Below are 26,833 nucleotides of genomic sequence, written 5' to 3' on the forward strand. Positions count from 1 at the left end.
ACTCAACCAGCCCTGTTCACTCTGAATGAATAAAATTAGCAGCTCTGTAATGCGTAGTACAGGAAGGGCTGCAGTGAGGTGCAGATTACGTTGGGAGGAGATTACGTTCCTGTTTGTACAAACCCACCACGATCCCACCAGGGATTTTTTGGGGTAGATGTTTTTTTTTTTTTTTCAGTTCCCAGTCCCCCCCACGTACCTTCCCCTAGAGGGCACATGTATCCTGATCAGTTCATGTCCTGGCAAAATGAGACCTACCATGACTGGCATGCAGGACAGTTGCCCTTTCTTTACCCTCTCAGGTGGGTGAGGAGGTTTTTTAATCAATTTACAAAATAGTTCAGAGTGGTGCCAGCTCAGAATAGCACTCCTCTGAAAGGCACAAGACTCGTGTGCATGCTAAAGCAGAAACACAAAAGCTTTAACTTTTTTAAGACTTCATAACTCCAGCTCCATAGAGCAGCAGAAACTGGCAGTTGCTGTGTTCAAGACTTGCACTATTTTTAGAATTTCATTAAGTTGATGGTGATGCTTCTTTCCTGGTGCTTTGTAACTTTTCAGAAATCAGCCAAGCTTTGAAGCAGTATTAACACTTTCAGGCTTAACCATGCATTTTTTGCAGCTGTTTAGAGAAGCTAAACCTCCCTGTGGGTTCTGCAGGTGCTTGGTTTCCAGTTTCATCAGGAGAATGCAAAGAGCATATGCGAACAGCTGCCGAGTTTCTGTCTGCAGTGTAATTCCTACTGTGCTCGTGCGCTAAGGGAGAACTATTGTGTTTCTTGTCCATCCTATTTTTTTTCCCCAGAAGAAACTAACTTCAGCCTTGTACATCACTTCTTGAACTAGGCTAAGGGAGGGGCCAGGGAATATCCATGTACAGAGAAGTTTGTCTACACCTCTTTAAAGACTTGTTTTTCTCCATGCAGTCACCCTTCCTGTGCTAATCCTTGCAGTTGCCTATTCAGCCATGGGTGGCAATCCCTCTGCCATCCACAAGGTACTAGAACAAAAAATAAAATTAAAAAACAAGGAAGTTTGAGCAGTGTCCACATTACCTTGAGCTGGTGTGTACTACACTGCACTGCTGGGTGGTGAAGCTTGGCTTGGCTTTTTTACAAGGCCAAATCGGTGTTAGAAATGTTTCTTTTATCACTGCAGTGCTTTCAGTTCAGTGAGTCAGTGAGAGTTGCTCCTGCCACAGACCAGCTGTAAGGACCAGGAACTGAGTAACTTGGATCTCATTAAACTCATGGTAATGTTTCCTTAGGGCAGGAGAGGGGGGAATCCCAGCTTTTCTCCCTCACTCTAGCAACTCCAGGTGAGCAGGGTTAATTCTGCTCCCTCAGATGATAACTGTGCTCAGTCTAGTACCAAGTAGTTGCAGGTCTGAGGGTTTTTTTTCCTATTCAGTCTTTTGACAAACAATTTTCTTTAAAGTAAGAACAATGAAAAGCTAAGAAACAGATACAGTCATTTCACGACCACAAGGCGCACTGGACTATAAGGCGCACCCCCCGGGAGTCGGCAAAATTCGCAACTTTGTAGATCATATAAGGCGCACCGGACTATAAGGCGCACTTCCGGGTTCGGGGGAAAATTTTAGTCAAAAGGGTGCGCCTTATAGTCGTGAAATTACTTACTGCCCAGAGTCTGAAATGTTTGACCAACTGCTGTTTTACCTAACTATAAATGCACACATGAACACAGTCTAATAAACAATTTATATGTTTATTTGAAAAATGTTAACAGTACAAACTGGCATGAGTAGATTGGGCCTACTCAGCAATAGTAAGCCAGTAGTTCTGTAGAATTTAATGGAATTTTCATTTCTCTTTTGGGACTTCATAGAGTACTGCTGTCACAGATACAAAAGCAAGCTGGTTACAACTGCTAATAGTTTTTATGAGTGGAAGGGACCATGAATATGTAAAGTGCTTGAAATATAAATCTGCTGTTCAAATTTTTGTTTTGCACATATAAAATGTCAGATCTTTTGAGTAACACAAATGTTTGGTAGTGGTATTTTCCTTGCAAGACACACTTGACCCTATGAAACCTGGAACCAGGTGGGGCAGCTTTGCTTGGGTTTGCAGGCACAGCTGATGTATGCAATATTCCCTCATCGTTTTCTGAAGATGTTATCTGCAAATTTAAGGACACCCTGAAATTCATTATCTTGTTAGTCAGGACAGCTGACTTGGTTTATGGGCACGAAGGCAGCCAGCATCCTGTCTGAGGTGTGGAAAAGTGACTTCACAGAAGTTAAAACCAATGGTAGCCCTCAGGGTGGAAAGCTGCTCTATTTTTGAAGCTTCTGAAAAGGCAGCTGTTCTACTTGGAAGCTTCTGAAAAGGCTGCTTGTTTATAGAGGCACAAGGAAGTCAGCTTTGGGCCTCGGCCTGAGTGGCCCTTTATCAATTAATCAACTGACTTAGTTTTCTTAGTAGGAAAAAAAGAAGGTATTAAGATCAGGTGCCAAACATCAGATCAACTAAAAGTGTGTTTTAAAAAACCAGTAACTCCAAAGTAAATACAGTATTAAGTACATGCTTTCTCATCTAAATTAATTTTCTTGTCTGAAAGGTCTGATGGCAGGCTGATGGTAGTCACAGGTACAAAGCTGACTTGATCCAGGAGAAGGATGCCTCTGAAAGGTAAGGTTACCTGGCATTAGAAAACAATACATAAAACGATTCTGTATTCTAAAATTCAGACTTACTCTTTTAACTCCCCAAACTTAGTTTAAATCAATGCATCAACTAAGTATCATCCTCATAATATCTTTTACATGAAGTTGCAGTGAAAAATGCTTCCAAAATGTACTGGCTGTGGTTTCTGAGGGCTCTCTTTGCCCAGTTTCTACATCTAAAATGTCAGCAGTGTAGGCTCTATCTGCTCAGTTTCATACAGCCTAAAACCATTTGCTGTCAGGACCTACAGCAGATTCTCCAGGACTCAGCACCAGCCTCCAGTTTTGTCAGTGAAACACAGAATGGCATTAAAGACTTGGGATGAGGTCCCAACTCCCATCTGCCACTGTTATTCACCAGATGAGATGTTCTGCTCATTCTTACCGGTTTACAATCCTGAGTTAAACTTTTACCAATCTTTAGAGGACCGCTTTACACAGGTAGCAATAAAATAACTGTGTGGTTTAGGGTTGGGTTTTTTTTTCTGTTTTTTTTTTTTATAAGTGGAGAGGGTGTTCAATTTCTTTATACACTCTAAGGCATGAGTAAGTCCCATGTTCCTCAACTAGAAGAGAAATTACTGCAAGCTGGTTCCTCTGCTCCATCCTGACCCCTGCTATGGACAGGCCACCATCCACTTTGTTGAACAGTTTGTTTGGATTAGAATTTTCTTCCCAGTTCTACTTAGTTCAGTTTCATACACAGCAGTGTTAAGCTACTTACTGCCAGTGGTAAGCTGCTTACTGCTGGGGAAAGTACAAAGTGCTTCTCCACTGTTTCTGCTCTAACCAGGGAAACCCTCCCACCTGACAGCACGCTGTGTGAAATGCCAGGGGAAGCACTGCCTCTTTTGTCACTGCAGTTTCCAACCTTCCTGATCTTCCAACCCTCCGCTTTCCTGGTTTGTCAGAGTGGATACATAAATTAACTGCATGCAGGGCCATTCAGAGGCACAGCGGATCAGCTGCATTTGAAGGTATAGGCTGTGCTTGGGGCTGATGAAGCATGCTGCACTGTCAGTCACTTCCCAGAGAACATAAAGTTCCAAGGGACAGCTCTTCCAGAGCTGACTTAGGCTGCTTTTCAGTGCAGGAGTTTGCCCATTCCAGCACTGAATCTACATTGATTCATTACCTGCAGTTACTAACTCATCTTTCTCCCCCTTGTTCTGAGACCTTGCTTTCCCAAAAAATACTAGTTTTGCTTGTAACACAGCAAATGGATACAGTCCCTGCAGGCAATCAGCTTTATTTGTGACCTCTATGCCAGCACCAATCAGTATGGCTTGGAAGCTGCCTACAGAGGTAGGTCCCCCTTGGAGAATTCCCATGCAAATTTGCAAAGCCACATTAGAGGCCTTTCAGAACTACTGTAAAACTCCAACATAGTAGGAGTATGGAAAGATGTGGAGATGTTGGAATTGTTTAGCCCTAGTTTCTACCCTCCTTTCTTGGAACTATGTAAATAGCATCTCACAATGTAGTGCCTTAGAAGACTTGATAAAAATTTGGCAGTATGACAGCTCAGCTAAAGACATTTCCAATGAAATACTTTCCCATGTCTCTCTGAAACACCCATGTGTCAGAAGTGCACTTGGAATGGAAAGTTCCCAGTAGCTTTCTCATTGAATTCTTGCTACCATTATCCTACAGAATGTGCCTGCTTCTTGGAAGACTCTTTTAGTCAATATTTTGCCTTCATCAGAGGAAAAAAAAATTACAAAAATTACTTACTTATTTTCACAGGAAGGGAGAATCACCTTTAAAACTTTGATAATAAGAGTTGCTCCAACAACTCCAACAACAACAACTTCCATGAAACTAAACAAGATAGGCAAAGATTGAAACCAGAATCTGCACAACCGTTTTCTCAAGTCTTCTATCCACTGGCACATCACCTGCAAAACAGGTAAAAATACAAAGATTGCAAAACAAAGCAACTGCTGGGTTGGTTTTTTTTGTTTGTTTTTTTTTTTTAGCTACTGTAAATCACATTACAGGGTGATAATTTTACTTAACCTCATATATTCTTAAACATACATAAAAGCATGATGGAATTGACTGGCGGCTCAGATATCTTTATTGTTAAAAGTTTGAAAAAGGTGAAGGTTTATTTCTCTGTTCATTAAAGGCCTCTTTGGAAAATAGTGGACACTTTAGCAAAGCAGACAGTGGGTTGTAACTGTGAGTGTTCTGGCCACAGAGGAGGCCATGAAACCCATCCCTGCTCAAGCTGGAACTGAAACTTCTCCAGCTGTTACTGTGTTTGCTACAGCAAGTGACAACACTGGTCCATTTCTCAGAGGGCTACACACTTCAGCAGAGTCAGGAGAAAATGTGGATATTAAAGCTAAGCAATATTTGAAATTGTCATACATGCTTAGCTCAGTACAATGTAAATATCACAACTGACTATCATGAACTATCTGTGTGGTCAGAACATGGCAAGATTTAGAAGCCCAATGGATTCCTATCGGACTTGTCACTGCTGAATGGCAATTTAGGAGGGGGCATTTTTTGGTTTATTTGAGGTTTGTTTATCTACAGAAATCAACTGGTCTTAGTGTTGTCTGTAAAGAATTATATTTATATACTAATCATTATACTAATAATTTAAACAAGCAAACAAACAACAAAAGCACCTTGTAAGAAGATGGAGGTTCTATCCTAAGAGGGGTCTCTGGTAATTTGCCAGGTAATGTCTCTTCATCCACTGTAGTTTCTGCTTGCTGGATGAGGTACTGACTGGTAGTTTGCAGTGGATCTTGAATATCTGAAGAAGAAAAGCTAGATTTAGTGCTAAGTTTGCTTTTTTGTTTGACTCGCTCTGCAGGAAAAGAAAGACATGCTGTGTTTCTCTGTAGAGGGTACAAATCTCTCACATTTACAGTAAGAACACAAAAGGCTTTTTTTTTTTTTTAATTTGAGTAGTGAACTTGATAAGAAGCAGAAACAGTGTTACAGTGCTCCCTTTAGCCATGCCCTTAGCTGTACATTTCAGCTGTCATGAGACTAAAAGGTGATGGACTAGATCAAAATATTCTACTCCAATTAAATCCTTGACAGTTTTTAATTAAACAAAACTGAAATAAAATGAAGGCATTAAATAACTTCTGTTGCTTTAAAGTTACTCAAGTTTAATAACAGAAAACTTTTCTGTGGTTTGGAATTGACCCAGACAGGTATTTCCTCTACAGTTTTCTCTTTCATTCTCAGGAAAAAGGGGGAGCTGTAGAGACACTTCCATCACAGATCTGAGAGAGAAATTCATTCCTGTCAGATGTCTGGACTGCAGACTGCCAAGCATCAAGTACTTCAAAAGAGAACAGATTTGAAAACAAACAAATAAAATACCTAATGTGAAGAGTTGAATTTAGGCGTTTTAAAAAATAAAAACCAAAGACATATACAATGAAGCCCTCTTAATGAAGAAACTCTCTCACTATTTAAAACAAGGGATAAATGATGCTCTCTTACCCTGTACAGCAATACATCAAATAGGGATGAAAATACTAAATAACAGCTGAGAGATACCTTTTCCTGAGAGGTTGGGCAGTGTAAATAACACGTCGTTGTCCCTTGGCATGGAATACAGCATGCTCTCTTTCAAAGGGACGGTGTAGTTGGAATGTCTAAGTACTCTCAGGTCCTTTACTAAAATGTCTATTTCTGTTACTTCTTCCTGCTGAACCTACAAAAGATGCAAACATTATATTACCGAGTTTAAAGCAAGACTGAAGCAGGCTGGCAGAGTACACCAGTACATCCCAGAAAACTCCAGGTCACCGAGATGTACATACAGGGATGTTATAACATGAATTAATGGTCTTTGTTCCCACAAATCACACTTCTGTAGACATACCACATCAGAAAATATGCTGAACCGACTGGGTATCTCTCCCTGCAAAAGCACATGGTAGTCAATCCATGGGCTCAACCAAATCTTACATAATACATCACTATGCTCTTGTAGGGAGGCATTTTAGGGCATGGAAAACTCAGGTATGTAGTGAAAGCACCTGCAAACATTAGAAGTGTTGCTGAAGCAAGACTGACACTTCTGCTTTTGCAGGAATATTGCTTGTTTTCAACAACTGAAAGCCACGTGTCAGCATTTGACAGTGCCCTTGACATCCTTGTCTCCAAACAAGAGACACACACTTGGCAGATGGACCAGGCAGTCGGTAAGGCACTGGCTGGATGGTGGCACTCTAGAAATTTGCTGTCAATGGCTCAACATCCAAATGGAGATCAGTAACAAGTGGTGTCCTCAGGGATGGGTATTTGCACTGCCGCTGTTTAACAGCTTTGCTGGCACCATGGACAGTGAGACTGAGTGCACCCTCAGCAAGTCTGCTGATGGTACCATGTGGTGAGTCTGCTGAAGGGAAGAGATGCCATCCAGAAGCAGCTCAACAGGCTTGAGAGGTGGATCCCTCAAAAAGTTCAACAAAGCCAAGTGCAAGGTGCTGTACCTGGGCTGGGGCAGTTCCAAGCACAAGTACAGGGTGGGCAGTGAATGGATAAAGAGCAGCCTTAGAGAGAAGGACTTGGGAGTGTTGGTGGAAAAACTCAACATAACCTGGCAATGTGCACCCACATTCCAGAAAGCAAACTCTGTCCTGGGGCTGCATCAAAAGCAGCATGGCCAGAAGGTAGAGGGATGTGATTCTGTTCCTCTACTGTTCTTATGTAAGACTGCTTTTGACTTAAAGGAACAATCAAGGAAACAGCATTAGCTTTCTGGTTGTTTTTACCAGGTCCCTATGAAAATCTCAAATACAGTAATTTCACGAATACAAGCCGCACCAATTTGACCAAAATTTTGGTGGAAACCCGGAAGTGCGGCTAATATTCCGGGGCGGCTAATACATTAACAAAATTCTAAAAGCTGCCAACACGGAAGTGAGAGCCCGCGGCAGCCCCAAGCCAAGCTGGAGCCCGGCCGGCCCCGGCAGAGGTGGGAAAGCCTGGCAGAGGCGGGGCCAGCAGTGTCGGGGGCGGGCGGCAGAGCCTGAGCCAGCAGGGCGGGGGAGCCCGGGAGAACTGGGGCTAGCAGCGCAGGGGAGCATGGCAGAAGCAGGAAGGCCGGCGGGTGGGGCTGCCTGGCAGCGGGGGAAGCCCAGCATAATCGGGGCCAGCAGCGTGGGGGAGCCCGGCGGTGCGGGGGCCTGCAGTGCCGGCCAGGGCGAGGAAACGCGGCGGCGGTGCAGACGGGAGGGGGCGGCCGGCGAGCCCGGCGGCGGCGGCGGCAGCCCTGCCGGCGGGGCGAGCGAAAGCGGCGCTCGCGAAAGCGCCGCCGCGAGCCGCGAGCCGCGAGCCGCGAAAGCGCCGCCGCGAACCGCGAGCCGCGAGCCGCGAGCCGCGAACCGCGTGCCGCGAACCACGAGCCGCGAAAGCGCCGCCGCGAAAGCGCCGCCGCGAACCGCGAGCCGCGAGCCGCGAGCCGCGAGCCGCGAACCGCGAGCCGCGAACCGCGAGCCGCGAGCCGCGAGCCGCGAGCCGCGAACCGCGAGCCGCGAAAGCGCCGCCGCGAACCGCGAGCCGCGAGCCGCGAGCCGCGAGCCGCGAACCGCGAGCCGCGAAAGCGCCGCCGCGAGCCGCGAGCCGCGAGCCGCGAGCCGCGAGCCGCGAGCCGCGAACCGCGAGCCGCGAACCGCGAGCCGCGAAAGCGCCGCGGGGCGGGCGCGGCGCTCGCGAGGCGCGGCGCGGGGCGAGCGAAAGCGGCAGCGGGGCGGTGCTGACGGGAGAGGGGGGCCAGCGAGCCCGGCGGCGGCGGCAGCACCACCCGGCCAGCCCCGCCGAGCCGTGGCGCTGAGCTGGGCCACCCGGCCCCGTCGGCAACCATGAGCGGGCCGAGCCTGCCTGTCCCCGCCCCGAGCCAGTAAAGCCCGCTATGCCGTGATCCTCTTACTAATTGGCCAATTTGTGAAAGCTGCGCACGGATTCTCGCGACGAACGAAAGTGCGGCTAATATTCGGGGTGCGGCTTATCTATTGACAAAGACAGCAACATTGTCGAGGCACCGGGGGTGCAGCTTATAATCCGTGCGGCTTGTATTCGTGAAACTACTGTACATTGTGATGTCTAGTTTGAAGCCTGAGATACAATGCCACTGTTGTGTAACAACTGAATCAAACCATGATATCTTAGGCTATTATCAGTGGGATAAAGACCTCACTGGAAAAGGTACAGACCTTTCAGCAGGGCTTTTCACTAACAGAGTAAGATTCTGACATGATACAGATCCCTGTAAAAAATACTTCATGCAGACCATGCAATTAATCAAGAATCAATTATATTATCATCATAATCTTTTTAAAAAAAGAAAAAAGCATCAGACCACAAGCCAGTTTAAAAAGAGCCTGGCCACATGTAAGATGCAGACATGCAAAAACAGAAATATGACAGAGAAATAAGCCAGTTGCTGGCTTCAGCAGCTTTTCAGGATCTTTTCTAAGTACAGTAATTTCACGACCATAAGGCGCACCGGACTATAAGGCGCACCCGCTGGGAGTTGGCAAAATTCGCAACTTTGTAGATCAGATAAGGCGCACCGGACTATAGGGTGCACTTTTTTTTTGCAGCAAGGCTCCGCCGCCAGCTCCCTCCGCACAGTTGCTGGCCGAGGCCCCACCTCAACCCGGCAGTCATTGGCCCCCGGGCCCGCCTGTACCTGGCAGGGGCGGTGCCGCGGGGCCCCAGGCCCGCCTGCATCCGGCGGGGCCGGGCTATGGCCGCCGCCCCTCCGTGCTGCCTGCACGGGGCCAGTGGGTGCCTGTGGAGGGGCGGCTCCGCCTCCACGGGGCTGGAGGGTGCCTGTGGAGGGGCGGCTCTGCCTCCACGAGGCCCGGGCGTGCCTCTGTAGGGGCCGTGCCGCCTCCACGGGGCCGGGGGGGTGCCTGTGGAGGGGCGGCTCCACCTCCACGGGGCCGGGGGGTGCCTGTGGAGGGGCGGCTCCACCTCCACGGGGCCGGGGCGTGCCTGTGGAGGGGTGGCTCTGCCTCCACGGGGCCGGGGGGTGCCTGTGGAGGGGCGGCTCCTCCTCCACGGGGCCGGGGGGTGCCTCTAGAGGGGCCGTCCCGCCTGCACGGGGCCGGGGTGTGCCTCTAGAGGGGTCGTCCCGCCTGCACGGGGCTGGGGCATGCCTGTGTAGGGGCGGCTCCGCCTGCACGGGGCCCGGGCGTGCCTCTGGAGGGGCGGCTCCGCCTGCACAGGGCCGGGGCGTGCCCGCCCCTGCTCCGCCCCACCTCCACCTGGCAGCCATGGCCCTGCCGGCTCCCCCCGTGGCTCGCAGCTCGCACTTCCGGGTAGGCAATTTTTTTGAACTTTGTCCATCAGATAAGGCGCACCGGACTATAAGGCGCACTTCCGGGTTCCAGGGAAAATTTTAGTCAAAAGGGTGCGCTTTATAGTCGTGAAATTACAGTAATCTCTTTGGTTAGCAAATCAACTACACCATACAGATGATTTTGAGAACACAGTTCTGCACATTTCAGATTTCAATCTCAGCTGGAATTGCAGACCCTCACATTGACTGCTATTTGTGCAAATACAGTTAGAATTGGAGGGATGGAGGTGCTTGTTCATCTCAAAAATCCATGTTCATTATCAAGATTCAAATTATCTTATGTGCAAAGTCTTCTAAGGCTAAGCTCTCAGGTGTAGTGGACTTTCACAATAAGCCCACTTGCCCTAAGAGTTTCCTGCTGCAAGCCCTTCCCCATGCTACCTGCTTGAAACCTTTTGTTAGCTTGGAATAAACAACAGGGGAAAGCCACAAGATGCAGAATGAGCCCATGCCCCTTTTGTTTGTTTTGTACATTATTTTATAAATCAACTCTTGCTTGTGAGTCTTGCTTTGCTTGCACAAGTTCACTTATTCAAGGTGTATGTGATATAGTTAATGATAATTATTAAAATATGATAGAAGCATTAAAACTTGAAGTTTCCTCATTAAACATCCCCACCATTATACTGCCAACTCTGCTGTTATCTCCCTCAGTACTGTATTACTTAACATTAAACACATACTTTGTGTTCTAATCACCAGCCAGATACACGTAAACCTTTTAATCCTTGGGAACTACTTGCCTTTTCTAAATGAGCAACAAGCAGAATGTTGTAGCAGTGGTTTTTTTTTTACCTGTTTTCCATCAATTTCTGTCACTTCTTCCTGAACAACAATCAGCTGCAGATCAGAAGTGGATGCCAAAGGCCACTCGTGAACCATGATGCGAACACGGACGGTTCCCAGGCGCTGCTGATCCGGTAAGTTATCCAAGCTGTTCTCCACTGTAAACACACAGTGTCGTGATTTTCAAAGAGAAACCACCTCAACCAGAAAGCAGTACCCAGCCATAGAGGTGCACAGACGCACTTGCTGTTATGTCAGATAAACTTTGGCATAGATGCCTTTGCACATGCAGCCCTGAATGGAGAAGTCAGAGTACCACTAGCATCAAACCAGAGCTGCCAGAACAGCAGTACTGAACATCTGTGCTGTGCTGATGTCCTTAATACAGTAATTTCACGACCATAAGGCGCACCAGACTATAAGGCGCACTTTTTCTTCTGCAGCGAGGATCCGCCTCCAGCGTGCCCCGCGCAGTTGCTGGCCGAGGCCCCGCCTCAACCCGGCAGCCATGGGTCCCCGAGCCCACCTCCACCCGGCTGCCACGGAACCGCGGCCCCACCTTCACCCGGCTGCCGTGGCCCTGCCGGCTCCCCCCACAGCTCGCAGCTCACACTTCCGCGTTGGCAAATTTCCGAACTTTGTCCATATATAAGGTGCACTGGACCTTAAGGCACACTTTCGGGTTTGGGACAAAATTTTAGTCAAAAGGGTGTGCCTTATAGTTGTGAAATTACAGTACTTCCAGTAACTGCTTTTACAACCAGTAGCAATCTGGGCAACAGCTAGAACAGATGCCATGATTTTTTTTACCAATGTATCACCAAATCAGACTCAGAGCAGGTCTCATAACACAGCAGAGCTGCACAATCCCCTGACTCAGGAAGCCTGCAAACACTGTCGCATCTCTGCCTTTGAGGTTTGCATTTAAGCACTCTAAGCAGAGCTCTTTGGCTCAGTTATTGCTGCATTCTTATTTCAGTTGTCCAAAGGAGTTCATAAGAGTAATGCCACAGCCTAGCCAGCCACCTGTGTAAACATCTTGGTTTGCACAACATTCCCCTTCCTCTGAATACAGAAATAAATATGCTCTTTTCCAGGCATACTGCATCTTCTGCTCAAGATGAGTGCCAGCTCCCTCCTACATATTTTTCTGTCCCCCTCTCTGTTTTCATATGTGACTGGTGACACCTCAACTTCTCTTCCTACTCAAAAGCTTTCAGCTATTTCAACAATTTAATATTCTACAAGTACACACAGAACTGCTTTTCTACCCTGTCTGTTTCTGCATAGTCTTAGTATCCTTCTCCTAGTTACCACACCTCTGCTTCAGGTGAGGCCATGCTAGAACTGAAGTCCTAGAGAAGCACAAGAGTAGAGGTGAGGGATCTCCCCAGCATGCAGATACTAAGGGACATGAACTGAGACCAGACTCTCCCTGCTGCTAAGGTGCTGTGTGTGTCACTTGCACTGCTGAGCCTGCCGAGTGATGTGGGATAAGGCTTCACTTGGGTCTCTCAGTCACAGTAACTACTCAGTGTGTCCACTACTTTTATGCTGTAATCTCTGTCCTCATAAAGCTATTTTTCTTATTTAAAATATAGAAAAATACTTTCTGGCATAATTTAGTAATGTCTTCCATTGCCAAAATAAGTGGCAGAAATGAAGCTCCCTAGAAGTGTGTGCCAGGGCACTAACCTCATTGCTGAATGTTTTCTGACTTGGATCAGCAAGCATGCACTAAAGGCCCAAAGCTTTTAAGATGCCAAGCAGCAGAAGCTCCCTGTGTTCCCAGCTTTTACCATGTGTCACGCTGTTCAACCACCTCTACATTCACAGGAGCGACAGATACACTTCCAAAACTGACATTTGGGGGAACTTCAAGTGGGATGTAGGTGCCAAGAATGATCTGACAACAATGTCAGAGTATGGTCTCTAATATTCAAAAGGATGATTATTAAGGTCAAGGTTTGTTTTTATATGCACTCTATTAGTAAGTATTAGTAAGTATCTAATATGTATCTATTAGTAAGTATCTTGATATTTCTTTAGCATTTTACAAACAATATCTGAATCTGTTGTCAATAATTCAGTAAGTAAATAGTACAAATATTATATTACAGGTAGAGAGAGGTACTGTGCTGGGAACTCAGACACAAACATGGAAATAAGAGTTACAGGTTTCTAGCTCCCATGTCAAATCAGTATTTTCCTCACTGTTTCAGATTCAAAACTAGTCACTGCAAGCGCTACAACTATGATTTGGGAAATTAATAGGAACTACAGAAGAATGCTCAGGAAGTCTCAGAATTAGTCAATAAAATCATATCTATTTTTCTGGAGTGAGTTATTTTGCAAGTAAATGACATTTTGCCATAGTTTTGTACCAGAAAAAGAGAAATTGATTACTGCTCTCCCTCTCCAGAAAAGAAACACTGTCAAATTAATAATTGATCATGCTTGGGAAAGAAGTGTTCGAGCAACAAGGTCACAGCTCAGAGAAGCAATTTGAAAAAGTGTTAGCATTCTGTAAGTGCCTGATGAGGATGACCTCAGACATCAACCTAGAGACCGACTGCATCTCATGCAGCAGAAGATCATTCTTAATACAACAGAAGCTTAAATCAAATAAGCCTAATGGTCCGTGTTTAATTAATTATACAGTATGCTCTGTGGATCTCCAAAAACATCACAGTACTTTCTGTTTTTTCATAAAAAATGTACATTGAATCAATGGAAAAACAGCAGGTTCAAGACAATTTGAAGTCATTTACTACTGCAGGACCCTAGCAAAAGTGCAGTATTTATGCTATAATATCCTATCCAGCAGAAACTTGTTTGTCCAATAGACACAGAAGTGATATTAAAAGATCCTCCTAACAACAATTCATACTTTTGTTACTGAATCTCCTTCTGGATACATGCCAACCAACCTAGGGACAGAGCCATTAGCAGGGTGGAGCTGCATCCTTCTGTTTACATTATCTAGCTTGTAGTGCAAAACATTCTTTTGAAAAGATGGGCAGAGTCTGGATTTCAGATTAGACCATTTACACACGAGCCTGTTAACGTGACTTGTGAGGAAGGCGGTAAGATTTTTTTTGATCCATTTTAATACCAAAATTGTCCTACCTTTGGAAATGTTTTGCTTCCACAATGCTCTGGTTTGCAAAATACAGAACACATTGCTATTGTAAACTTTGGTTACTAGACAACAGGAAAAAAAAAAGGAAAAAGAGAATACTCACATATTATTGTTTGACATGTTACGTGGGCAACCCCGCTTTTCATAGGAAAATCATTTAGATAGACCTGTCCATTGACATAGGTGATGTTAAAAAGAACCTGAAAGAAAGACAGCCAGAATGAGTGTATTTCCTGCCCCTGTGCTGCAATTGCTCTCAGAGGAACACACTCCTTACTGACTGACGTCAGAACAAAGGACATACTTGCAGCTGCTCCACTTTTATTTGCTGCATTTTAATTCACTGAATAAATAGAAAAAACCAGACAAACCTGTCCTTTGTGAAATTCTCCACTGGTATTCAGCATCATAACACCAACTCTGATTGCTTCCTGGAAAAAAAAAACAGTGAGAACTGGGTATATTAATAAGAAGATAAAAATGCACCAAACTTTAAAATCTTTTAGCTCTTAGTATTCAGAACTGTAAGTCTTTTACACTCTCAATTGTTTAACAGATTACCAAAACTTTGTGGCATCAGTTCCTAGGTTTTTCTGTTTTCTGGGAATTCAAAGGGCAAAAAAGATGGATTTTCCAGGCAGTCTTAATAGTCCTTCGTTTTTAAAGCCACAAATTACATCTGAGGTTTTTTAACACAGAAAGTATTTCACAATCTTTTTTCGACATCTACAAAGGGACTCACTGAGATTACAACAAAAAGGAAATGACTGATGAAAAATAGGAAAATCGCCTCATTTTTTTTTTTAATCAAATGCTTTATTTGAATGTGAAAGGCATGAAGGAAGCTAGATATGCTCAACAATTGACTGTTACATGTACAAAGTTAGCTATACATACAATGATTAATTTCCTTCAAAACAACTGTCAGGTCTGTTGACACAGTATCCAAAAGCACCGTTATGAATTCTGGAACATACTTAAAACTTGCAATAGAAGAGCACCTTACATTTTTAAGAAATAAAATATTTCAGAGGATCTCTTCTGTGGTGTCAATCATAAGGTGCAGACAAGTAAGACAGTTTAAGCACTTTCTGCCACTGAGAGTGCAGATCTCTCCTGCACATCATCCTTTACTCTCATCCATCCCAAGTCAGTGAGGTAATTTAGCTCATTAAATTGGCACATAAATTTTCCCTTTTATGCCAGACCATATTTCAGTCAGATGAACAAGCATGGAAGAGCTGGACAAGCACAAGAGATTCAAGAACACAGATGGAAAGAATGAGCTGGGCTCCTTGTTCTGATGGACACAGATTGTTGGACTGCCTCTACTGCATGGTCTGTCTGTCCTTGCAGCATCTCCTTAGGAAAAGTCTGTCCTGACCACCATCTCAGGTGATGGTGATGCATCTCCTTAATAGTACAGGTTCATAAAGCTCCTCAGTAACTCAGAGCAATGATCAGAATTCTCCTACAGCAGCTGTATCATAACCCTTGCAATTCTGTGTTCACATACAACAGAGAACTCATACTGTTGCCATTCCTGGGACTAGTCTGTTCACATCCAGATCCAACAAATTCTACTGATATCTTCCCATATCCTGTACATCCACTCTACTCAGTTGCCATATGCTCTCATTTTGCAATTTATGAACAGGCTGTTCATTACTCTTCCTATCTTCTTACAGAAAATAGCAGCATTCCAGCTCAGTCTTAACCCTTCCTTGAAGGTGAGTTTCACACAGCTGTCTTCCCATGGTTTCCCACTGGTGTCTCCTGCAGTGTCACATTGGAAACTCAATAGGACCAATCTTCCTGACCCCACACACACCCATAACAAAATCTACAGGATGGCAAAAACAGCAAGATGCATGCCCAATACAGTGAAAATCTGGGTAGGAGTGCTGGGGAAAGGAAGCATCAGCTCATAGGAGAGCAGAGCACCATCCCTGTGAATCCACCTTTACCCACAGCAGGGAAGAAGTGATGCGTGGCATTGTCTCTGTTATTGCAAGTCTGATTGGTACCCCTTCAATATTTGCATGTTGGTAAGTGCTCAAAGGCCATACATTGTTTATGCCTCCTAAAGGGGAGGGAAACAGATGTGGCAGGCTAACAGCTCTTGTATCAGTCTACCAGCCTGGTCTGACAAGCCACACTTGCTAGAAAGTGCTCCAGTGATAATTCAAATCCCCATCTTTCCAATCCTAGGGTTGAAGACTCACACACTTACAGAACATCCTTTAATTTCAACAGAGGATTTTTTTTTAATGTCATCACAATAAAATTCACAACCTGAGGGTGGAGGATTAGAAAGTGTTTTATAGTGCTTTGTAGATATGTCTTGCGGTTACGTACTTCAGTACTAGGAAAGGTACGTAACCCCACATCCCTTATTTTGTAAAAGCTTACAAGCCAATTCTGCAGTAACAAAGCCACTGAGAGCAGAACAAGGGAACTCTGCAGTAGTCCATACTGTTGCACAGTCAATTTCTGGAGAAGCCTCAACTGTGAGTGTAAAACTTGGTTGTACAACTTACAACACACTTTTCAGTATTAACAGTATCATGAAAGTTTCATACAGGCCTGTAATTTAAAAGGCTCTGAAGTCACTGGGATATTTGAAAAAGCAGTGCTTTGATAGAGCCAGAATTAAAGGACAGTCCCAAGAAGCAATTCAAGTCCCTAAGAATTGGGGTGTGCTTCCAGCTTATCATTGACCTCATTCCATACTTCCAGCCCCTTGTCCCCTCCTCTGCTGGTAAATGCCTTCACACAAAACTCTAATCTGCACTAAAAATGGCCTTATTGTTCTTAATGCTCATATAGGATCTAAAGGTCTCTCCTGAGACATTTCCTATGATTTCTCATCCCTGTTTCAGTGCTCCAGCAGTGGCATTTACAGTGGTAATGGCCACAGACAGAACCTGCAAAGAACACAGCATCCCCACCACAAATATAACTCACTCTGTTCTAGGACAGCTAGGCAGCAGCACTAACAGTGTGATGCCATAGGTTACAGTAAACAAGTGCATTTCTGTGAGCTTGGATCAGCAGAGGCGAGCAGGTAGTGATCATTTTCTAAGCCTTTTCTCTTTCACTGTGTGCTGCAACAGAACCCAGGACTGTTAACTGGGGCAGTATAATTGCAGTAACAGCAGAAGAACAAGAAGGGGAAAAGATGTCAGCAAAGAATATAAAGCATCTGGCATAAGTTAAAAGGGAATATTCATTAATTCTCAAAGACTAACACCACACAAATCTACAGAGAACAGTTCACTTAAGACAATTTCTTTTTAAAAGAAAAATGCTGCAAAAGAAAAAGCTGATGGGTCCAATCATGCAGGAGCTTCAAACAGATCTGATTATCTGATTAAAGAATCATGGAAAAACTTTATCCACAGGCAGTGAATACCTGATGGGGTGCACTGTACAATTTCTCCCAGTACAGGGTAACTGTTGAGTCCTACACAGCTGCATCAGTCACACAAAGCCCATCAAGATTCTGCCGCTAGCAGCTGGCCCACTCCAAGCACAGCTGTTCCCTATTGAGGCTCTCCAAACAAGGCTCTTTCTGCACTGGGAAACCAAGTGGGCAGCCCTGGGAACAGATGGCACAATGCCTTACAAGATGGCCAGCTGTACAGAGACTCGAAAGGCAGACAGTCCCCTCACAGCCATTACACAGGCACTGCTGATATCCTGTTTGTGACTGAAAAATGTAAAGTCTGATGTAGGTTGCCAAACAGGCCAAAAATAGACAAAACTAATAACCTGTTTCTAAATTTGAGCAGAGATTATGGGAAAAGAAGTGTCTGAATAGACAAACAAAACTATCACACGACCTCATAGCACTCGAATCCTGGCACTCACATAGACAACTGGCTCCAAATAGTGTAACTATATATTGCAATCCAGGTGTCTGTGATCCATGCTTCACAAAATTCTTTTATACGAATCTAAACTGAGCTATGTTGTAGTCTTAACTGCAATCAGGCATGACTGAATTGAGAAGTAACCATGGTAAAAGTTTGACATAAGTTAGAATTTCACAAGTTTGCAGGATGATAATTTGTCCCTCACATTTCAGAGAATTTTTGTACAACATATTCTCCAATAAGATTTGGCATTATTAAACTGCATGACAGTATTTAGGGTAAGATAATTACATCCAGTATTTTCTTAACTAGCAAATGCTGAACTCTGTCTTAATATAATAATCTAACATGATGATTTTGCTTTACTTTGCTTTTCTGAACAAGCACACTTACATTCATTCCTCCCTTGTTTTACAATGACTTTTATTATAACATAGCTTATCCTTCTCTTTCCCCTATGTGTGGTACTACAATTAACTGGCTCTGTCTCTTCCCTATTAAACCAACTCATACTATGACGTTTTATCATGAGTTTTAAAGCTGAATACTCAGTCTCACATCACGGAGACACAGTTGCATCACACTGCTTTAATTTAATCAAATATACATGGGAAGATGATGTCAGCTCTTTTAGGCTTAAAATTCACATGTGCTGGACTGCTGGATAGAGAAACTGGAATAAAGCGATGGAAAAAACATTCCAGCATGCTGTATTAACAAGTTTCTTCTTTGATTAAAATACATTGTCCTCACTGCATCAAATGGTTGATGTAGTAAAGATTATTTCCTGCTGTTGTGAAATGAACCATTCAAACAGAGGTTTCTTTCAGGCAACAAATAATATAAAAACAATTTTTTTCCCAGACAACTGAATTGAACTAAAAAAAAAAGTCTGGTAGGAAAGTATGTTATTTAGAAAGAACTCTGCTAGCCTAAATTATCAAGAGGTAAATAGAAAAAGCAAATAACATGGTGTTAGCACTGCTTTTAGCCAGTTCCTATCAGCACATTAAAAAAATATTCTAAAGCACAAAACCTTATTCCTGACCTTGCACCAGAAACATGACTTTAACATGAAAGTCAGTTGTCTTATTGCATCATTCCTTTTAATTTTTTTAAAGCGGAAAAAAAGCCCAAAACAACAACAATAAACACCCAATTCTGTCTAAAATCAATCAATTTTTACCAGTTTTGCATATCCAAATTTTTTGAGGAAAAATAAAAACCACAACTGACATACGAATGTTAAAAAAAAAATTACAGATTTCAAAACAGCTTTTAAAAGAAATCATAAGTATTGCACAACAGTTGAGGCGTTCACATTCCAGAGCTGAACAAAAGCATTTCAGCCTTACAAAATGCTATCTGAGTGTCTCAACGTTTTTCCTCAGTCCTTCCACTATGGTTTCTGTGACACCATTGCCATCAGCAAGGAGGTAAACTACCACCAGCTTTAATCCCCACATGAAAGAGTTAAAATGTGAAGCTGTTAGTAGAGTGCAGGCAGTGAGCTCACAGAGTTGTAGAGCACAGTCCAGCTAAAGCAAACCTGAATACATTGACGCTGCCTGCCCCCAACCAGTCTGCAGTCCCAAGCCATCCTGAGGAAACGACACACTTATTCTGACCTCATCATCTACTGCCACTGAGCTCACGGCTTCCGAAGGCAACTTGACAGCATGGCATTCCCACTCTGCCCATTCCCACTGCCTAGGCATTTCTGTTCCTAACAGGCCACCAAAAACAGCTCAGAGTCAAAATACATTGATTCTTCTGCTCAGAATTTTCTCAAGACACACTGTTCCTTCTGCATCAAAACTGGTCCTCTATGTATGGAACTAAATAGTGTAGGAGAAAACACAAGTTTTTATTTTGCTAAGTTTAACATTTAAAAAGAAAAAAAAACACTAAAGGAAACATTTGTATGTCCCTTTTTGACTCTTAGAAGACATATTCTGCATACACTTAGGCCACCAGACCCATATAAAACTAAAAGAGTGCAGACACTTCCAAATTAGCAAATCATGAGCTCACAAGACCACCTGAGCAGTATGGCACAAATGGACGAACTCAACCCCACAAACAGCACAGCTGTGCCCATAAAGGCATCACAGTTCCTAAGTCAATCCCTACTCACACTCCAGAACATACCTGCTCTATCTCTGACCCCAACCTGCCTTACATGGGACTGCTCTGGCACCTCTGTGCCCTGCTCACACTGCCACATCCAAAGACACAAATGTGTCTCCACGTCCTTTAAAACTGCCAGCAGCGACAGAGAACTTTAATGCTACCAAGCTGTAGTTTCAGGGTGGAAGGGTGACAGTTTCTGGGTAGAAGGTGAGCAAGAGCACAAGTCTGTATTGTCACTTAATGAGCCCTTCAGCAAATTCAAGCCAGCACTGCCCTTCTCAGAGGGATAAGCAAAGTACCCAAGGATTGAGCTCCCTCTGCTCTTTAGTACACCTCACTTCAGGCATTCAGGCACTTTTACAGGTGTCTGAAGCTCCAGATCCCCATTTTGAAATCAGAACTAAGAAGGTCTCTATTCAAAAGTTCATGGACAAAAGCATAAACCAGGAAGGAAGGTCAGGAATTAATCCTATTTCGAAACACAGCATGTGCTAGTGCAGGGCCTCTGACAGGCCTTCTTGAAAATGTTTTACTTAAATTACACTAATAAACAAATAACTTTGGAGGGAAAAAAGACATAATAAATTTAGTCAGGTAATAGTAACTTCATATTGGCTACACAAGCTGACTATAAACCCCTCACAACTCTTCCCTCAGTGATTTTACACTTTGGATTCACAATTATAATAATTTTAGAGGATATCTCTGATCATGGTTCAAGCTCAGGTAGAAGTACCCAGTTTTTCTGTAATTCTAGAGATCAGAGCTCACCTGGTTGTGTGGCAAATCTTTCTATTCCCACCGGAAAGTTCTCCTAAGTAGTACCCAAAACATTCCTTCCACTCTTTAAAAAAGCTACCAAATTTGAAACTGTCGCCACCGAGATACAGCATAGATACTGGAGCACAAAAACAGCCAACACAACGCCCTGTGTATTTACAGATATACGGCAATACAGCTAAACCCTTTCCTCGGTTCGATTCACGAGCAGGCTAGGAGCAAGTGCGGACCCAATGCAGTGCGTACTTCTACGGCACTGAACCACGGAGATGTAGGCGGACAAGCCTGAAAATACAATATAAACACATCTACACTGCACAGAAGTAACCATCCCTCCCGTCAAATACGGCACATCGAATCCTATACAGAAAAACCAGCCAAGGGAGAGGGGAAAGAAACCCTTTCGCCCCGCGGCGGGGTCCGGCTAACCCCTGTGAGGGAGAGGGGCAGGAAGAGGAACAGATACAGGGTGAGGGACAGAGATAATGGCAGGGACAGGGCTGGCCCCGGCGGTACCTGTCCCAGCGGCGCGGCCGGGCCCAGCAGAGCGGCGGCCAGAGGCGGCAGCAGCAGCGACAGCAGCCGCAGATCCCGACGTCCCAGCGCCGCCTCCATCTTGCGACCCGGGAATTAAAAGCAAGTGAAACATCAACAGGCGGGGCCGGGAGGAAGCGGGGGAGGAGGCGGGAGGGGGCCGGCCCTGCCCCGGCCGCTGCCCCTGTCGCTGTCCCTGTCCCTGTTCCCGTCCCCGGCCAGGCAGCTCCGCCGCCGGGAGATCCCGAGTTCGGCATTGCGGAATAAGGCCGGAGTTCGGAGCTGCGCCTTCAGGAGCTCCATAGGCAATTGCAGCCTTTGAAAGCACTGAGAGGTACCCATGTAGATTGTGTTAATAATCGCAGCTGCTTGTGAAATGGCCGGCGCATGTCGTGAGGCGCCTCTGTTGTCACCTGCTCTGCGTGGAGAGGGTCGTGGGGCCGGGGCAATACCGGGCTGAACGCCCAGCACCACGCTGCAGGAAAGGGCTCTGGAAAGCAAAAGCAGGCAGAGTAATCCAGGAGGGAGCAGAAAGAGTCATCGGAAAGGAAGAAAGCACAAGATAAAGTTTTCAAGAGCTAGAGGTCATCATCCCAAAGAAGAGAAAGTGGAGGGAAACTTAGTAGTGGCAGTCAAAACCATTGAAGTGTCAGGCAAAGATGAAGAAAACAAGCTGGACCACCAATCCACCTCAGTGGATTTGAAGATAAAACAAGTGTTTTATTTGCAGCAAGAAGGATTGCCATTGCCTGTTGGCAAAAAAATGGTAAGCATGGCAAATATATGAACACCTGGTTTAGGGAGGTTTTAATACTGCCATAAATTAGCTGTCCTGTTAAAGCAATCTTTAACTTGATTTTATATTGCTCCATGACCCCCTATTGGTTGATAATGGACATAAATAATGAACATAAATCATTAAACCCACAGAACCTTCTTATTTTGTATGCAGTTCACATTCATGAGACACTGATACAAACATCTGTCACAAGGAACAAGACATTGGAAAATGGGGCCTGAGAGAGTTGTATATTGTGAAGTATATTTCACACGTTTCCATGAAGCCCTCAAATACTTAATCCCTAAACACATTTATCATCAGCAGTTCCTACTGTTTTAGAGATGGAAAAAAACAGAGCTAATTGATTTTGTACTATCCACAAAAGTCAGTAACAGAAGAAGGGATAAAAACTGGCATGGAAATTTCCACCACCTCTCTTCACCATCACCTAGCTTACCTAATTTCTCGCATACTCATCCTCAAGATTTTTTTATTTTAAATTTTTTTAATCTGTTGTGTTTGGTAAACTGAAAGCAATAGGTAAATGACTGTTCACTGTGCAGTCTCATGAGGCAGAGAACTATGAAGTAAGTGAGCTCCCCAAAAGGGCTGCAGGAGCGTGTTCAGGGATATGAGTGCTGTCAGAATGTAGCTCTTGTCAGTACTTGCACTCATTTGCATATGTGGGTGGGAGGAAGTTTAAATTACCAAAATTCCTAACTATAAGTTGCATTCTCTAGAAGTCAGAGTGGGGGTTGCCTTCCAGCAGGACAATAGTACAATGTTTTGTGTAATAGATTCATTACCTCGAATGTTTACGAAATGTACCAGAAGCATCATAATTAATGTTATTGGGATACGTTAAAATGGAGGGAAGGGAAGATCCCTGATCTGCAGAATTTATAGATTCTGCAAAATTCAGGTTGGGTTCTGAGTTGACCTTGAGGAGTTTAACATCTCACTGAAGTGGAGTAGTAGATGAATGCCTATTCATTTTTGACTATCTCTGCTTGCAAGTTGCCTGGTAAACTACCTATCAAGCAGTGCTTTCCTTCTATGTCTGTTTCCATCGTTGTTTCCTTTTTCTTCCCATCTTTTCCACCCGCTTTTCTTCAATCCTTTCCCTTACTCTCTTTTTGTTCTCCTGGAACTTAATTAAAACTTAAAAAAGTATGGACTAATAGTGCTTTCGAGTATTTCTGGTTTTTTTTCAAATTTCAAAGCTTCCATTAGTCTCACAGTGTAACAGATGCCGTGACAGTTTTATTTAATGTAAATGGTAAAATTCCTTGCAATAACTAAATAACTTATGGTCAGTTTCACAGGTCAACTGTCCTTGGGTGAAAGAGGAGCTACTCAGTGCTAGGAAAAGCTGGGAGCATAGCAGGGCTTTCCCTTTGGGCTCAGCTGGGAGGCTCTTAGGCTCCTCCAGTCTGCCAGTGAACATGTTCTGACATTTTAAACTATTATTAGAATATGTAACATTTTTAAGTATATGTATGGTATTGAGCATGGCGTAATACGGTATTGAGGCTGACTGCTGCTTGAGCTGCTGTGCGCCAGAAGTGCTATATTTCATTGGGTTTTTATTTAAGTTGGAAGTGATGTCTTTGACCTTTCTAAGTGATTGTGAAAAGCTGATTTTTTTTGAACCTTCATTACAGGCATGGGTTATTAGGAGGCAGAAGCCTGTGGAAAGAAGAAGGAAATTAGGATTTAGTTTCTTTTATGACTAAAAAGTGTGATAAAAGCCTACTCTTAGTAGTACGTTTTCTTACTGATGTGCAAAGCGTACTTAGAGTAGCAAGTAAATAGTTAAATTTCAAGCAGCAGAGTCTTGCATGAGACCTATGTACCATTTACATCCCTCCTAAAGTGTCAGAATAATAAACTATAGTGCTATAGTGGTTCCTTCTGTTGATAACTGATCTATGGATGGCTTAAAACCAGCCTTGAATCAATTCTAGATTGATACACAGGCTGGGAATAAGCTCAGAAACACAATACAACACTGCCAACCACTCGATGACAACACAAGCATCTTTGAGAACTAGCACAATGTGGAGACAGAACACAATGCCCTGCAGTGCAAATCTTAACCCCAGGACCAGCCCACTATGTCTCCAGGACCATCCTGCAGCAGTATTGCATCAAAAAGTAAAATCCTTGCTTGGCTGTTTACAAAGGTGCTATTATATCTGCTATTACCTTTACTGCTACTCAAAGAGGAGATCCTGCTCTCACCAACCTACACACACCTCTGCACTCCCAGCTCCTGCTCCCTGCTTTCCCCTTTGCTCATTCCATTTTACTGTACCGTGAGTCAATTCAGGTCACTAATCTGGCAGAAAACAAATTCAGCAATAAAAAAAGAGAAATAGTTTTACAGCAGATTAGTGACTTGGACCAACTCATGTGACGAGTACCAGAGCACAATCTGGAAAGAAGCGAAGACAGTGGCCTGAAGCAGAGGTACTCTACCCTGGGGAGCAGGATCCCTTCTTCTGAAGGCAAAAAGTCTGTTTAGGTGAGTCCAGCTATAACAGGTAAGCCCAAGAACATGCTACAGCATGTGCACTACAGGAAGGGAATAAAGTCTGTTTGCTTGTCTGTCCTTTCAGAGGTGCCCACAGAACTACAGGTCATGTTGTGACCGTGTATTCACAGTAAATATTTGGACTGTTAATCATTTTGAAACCCTCTAATTAATATCTGTGAGGTAGACTGGCTAAAATAAACACACAGTCCCTCAGTGTGCACCATGCTCAAAAGCTGAGTGATCCACATCAAAATGTGTACTCTGCCATAGGACATTGCTCCTGGGCCGTGTGGGTGAGTGCCTTTCATTTTCCACATCCCCTCCAGGAAAGGCTCCCTGGCAGCCTACTCACAGCATTGTCCACAAAACCGGATTAATTACCTGATGTGCAACAAGCCAATAGTTATCCACTCAAGAGAGGTGCCCTACTTTAATTGATAAAAGGTATGTCCTACCTTGGAGCTGGAGACCAACTCTGAAGAGGATGTGTCATATTAAAAACATTATAGTACTGTAAGTAAGCATCATCTGTTTTCCTTGAAAGGTGGCCAGTTTAGGACTAAGCAGTCTCATAAAAATCAGTAATTTATTATATTCTAGTGCATATGATCCTGAATGGAGAGGGGGCCCGTCCATCACAATCACCATCATCTCATTCCACAGAAGTGCAGATCCTGTTGGATGCTATCAAAGACAGGGAATAAGATAAAATCCTTTCCTTCTCTGTGAATCAGCACAGTGACAGTGTCCTGCACTTTAGCTGTGACACTGCAGCTGATTTCTTTTCAGCTAGTAGGAATGAAATTTTATTTGGTATTCTCATGGAATGCATTTTCATGCATATCTATGTAAAGAAGATGCATATTTGGAAAGGACATTTATGTGAAATGTGAAATGAATGTGAAATGTGAAGCTGCATAAGTGAAAAGAATATTGAGTTCCTGAATGCAGACTTTTGTTAAGTGTATACTGAATTTTCTGTGGCAATCAGCACAAAATAATAGTAGTAATAATAATAATAATAATAATGTAGAATAATTGTCTTGCAAAAAGCATACAAAATGTGAAAGTGAGGTGCTCTGGATGCTATTAGAAAAAAATGGGGGACATAAGTAGTTTGGGAATTAAGGTAAAGCTTCTCTACATGGGAATTGATTGTTTCTCCTTGTTCTGACCTCTTCACTTCTGCTACACCTGAAATCTGTTCCAAGTTACAGAGCAGCCAGTTATTGCTCACCTTGCTGTGACCTGTGCAATCAACATCTGCCTTTTTGGTGCAACAGAAAACAACTCTTACAGAAGCACATGCTACTGAGGCCAGTGCTTATGTTGGGAAATTCAGCTTTCTCCCACCCCTGTCAGTCTTCACCTTTTTGTTTGAATATTGCCTTCTCCTGAATGTTATTTCCAAACTGCTGGGAACATGAGTCTCCATAGGGCAAAGTACTTAGCAGTAGACCTGTTAGAAGTTTTTTAGATGGAAATCAGAGGGAGATTTGTTTCATTTTTTTAGGATTCCTGTAGCCTTAGCAGCATGTCACAGCAGTCCCAGCATAATGACTCTGGAAGTCTCCTGAGAAATGAGAAATGCAGGGTATGGCTTGCTTTCCCAGATTCCAACAAGAATCTTAATGTGAACCTACTAGAAAAAGGGTTCATGTTGCAGAAGTCCCAGTGATCTGGTAGAAGTGCCAGTGCTGCTCAGGCTCTGCAGAGCCCTGGATGAAGACACCAGATGCACTGTCAGTGATGCCTGTTGTGCCTTTGGGGTGTGTATGGACTGAGCCAGCATACTGGGAGCTGGACACTAGGGATTTGGTGCTTGTAGAAACAAACACTTCAAAGGTACCAAAGCAGATTGACATAGTGGTTTGCAAGAGAGTCAATAGCTCCATTTACTGATTCAGGGATGCTTTTTCAGTAAATAAGCATTAATTGCTGTGAACCAATCCCACTGTCTAAAGGAAGTACAGTAATTTCACGATTATAAGCCACACTTCCGGCTGCCAGCAACTTTTCGTTCTTTGTCCATATATAAGCCGCACCTGATTATAAGCCCCACGTCGGGGTGTTGGTAACTGTCTGGGGTTACAATACAGGATGTGTGATACAAGGTATCTATTCTATCACCATCTGTTGAGGGTGGGGACAGTGATCCTTATCTCCGCAGGAGATATTCTGCTAATGGGCCATCCATTGAAACCAGGCAGGGCATTGTAC

General features: G+C 44.0%; 1 protein-coding gene across 1 annotated transcript; it reads right to left on the reverse strand.

Moving 5' to 3' along the window:
• Positions 1-1,709: 1,709 nt before the first annotated feature.
• On the reverse strand, positions 1,710-21,416 carry GINM1 (glycoprotein integral membrane 1). The gene is made up of 8 exons (XM_033056188.1): positions 21,276-21,416; positions 14,340-14,399; positions 14,072-14,168; positions 10,836-10,984; positions 6,224-6,380; positions 5,332-5,462; positions 4,424-4,587; positions 1,710-2,647 (listed from the first exon to the last, which is right to left on the reverse strand). Exons 1-8 carry the CDS (start codon positions 21,372-21,374, stop codon positions 2,539-2,541), a joined length of 966 nt encoding a protein of 321 aa, XP_032912079.1. The 5' UTR covers positions 21,375-21,416; the 3' UTR covers positions 1,710-2,538.
• Between the last annotated feature and the right edge of the window lie 5,417 nt (positions 21,417-26,833).

This window comes from Catharus ustulatus, chromosome 3, assembly GCF_009819885.2.
Source record: "Catharus ustulatus isolate bCatUst1 chromosome 3, bCatUst1.pri.v2, whole genome shotgun sequence".
Lineage (NCBI taxonomy): Eukaryota > Metazoa > Chordata > Aves > Passeriformes > Turdidae > Catharus > Catharus ustulatus.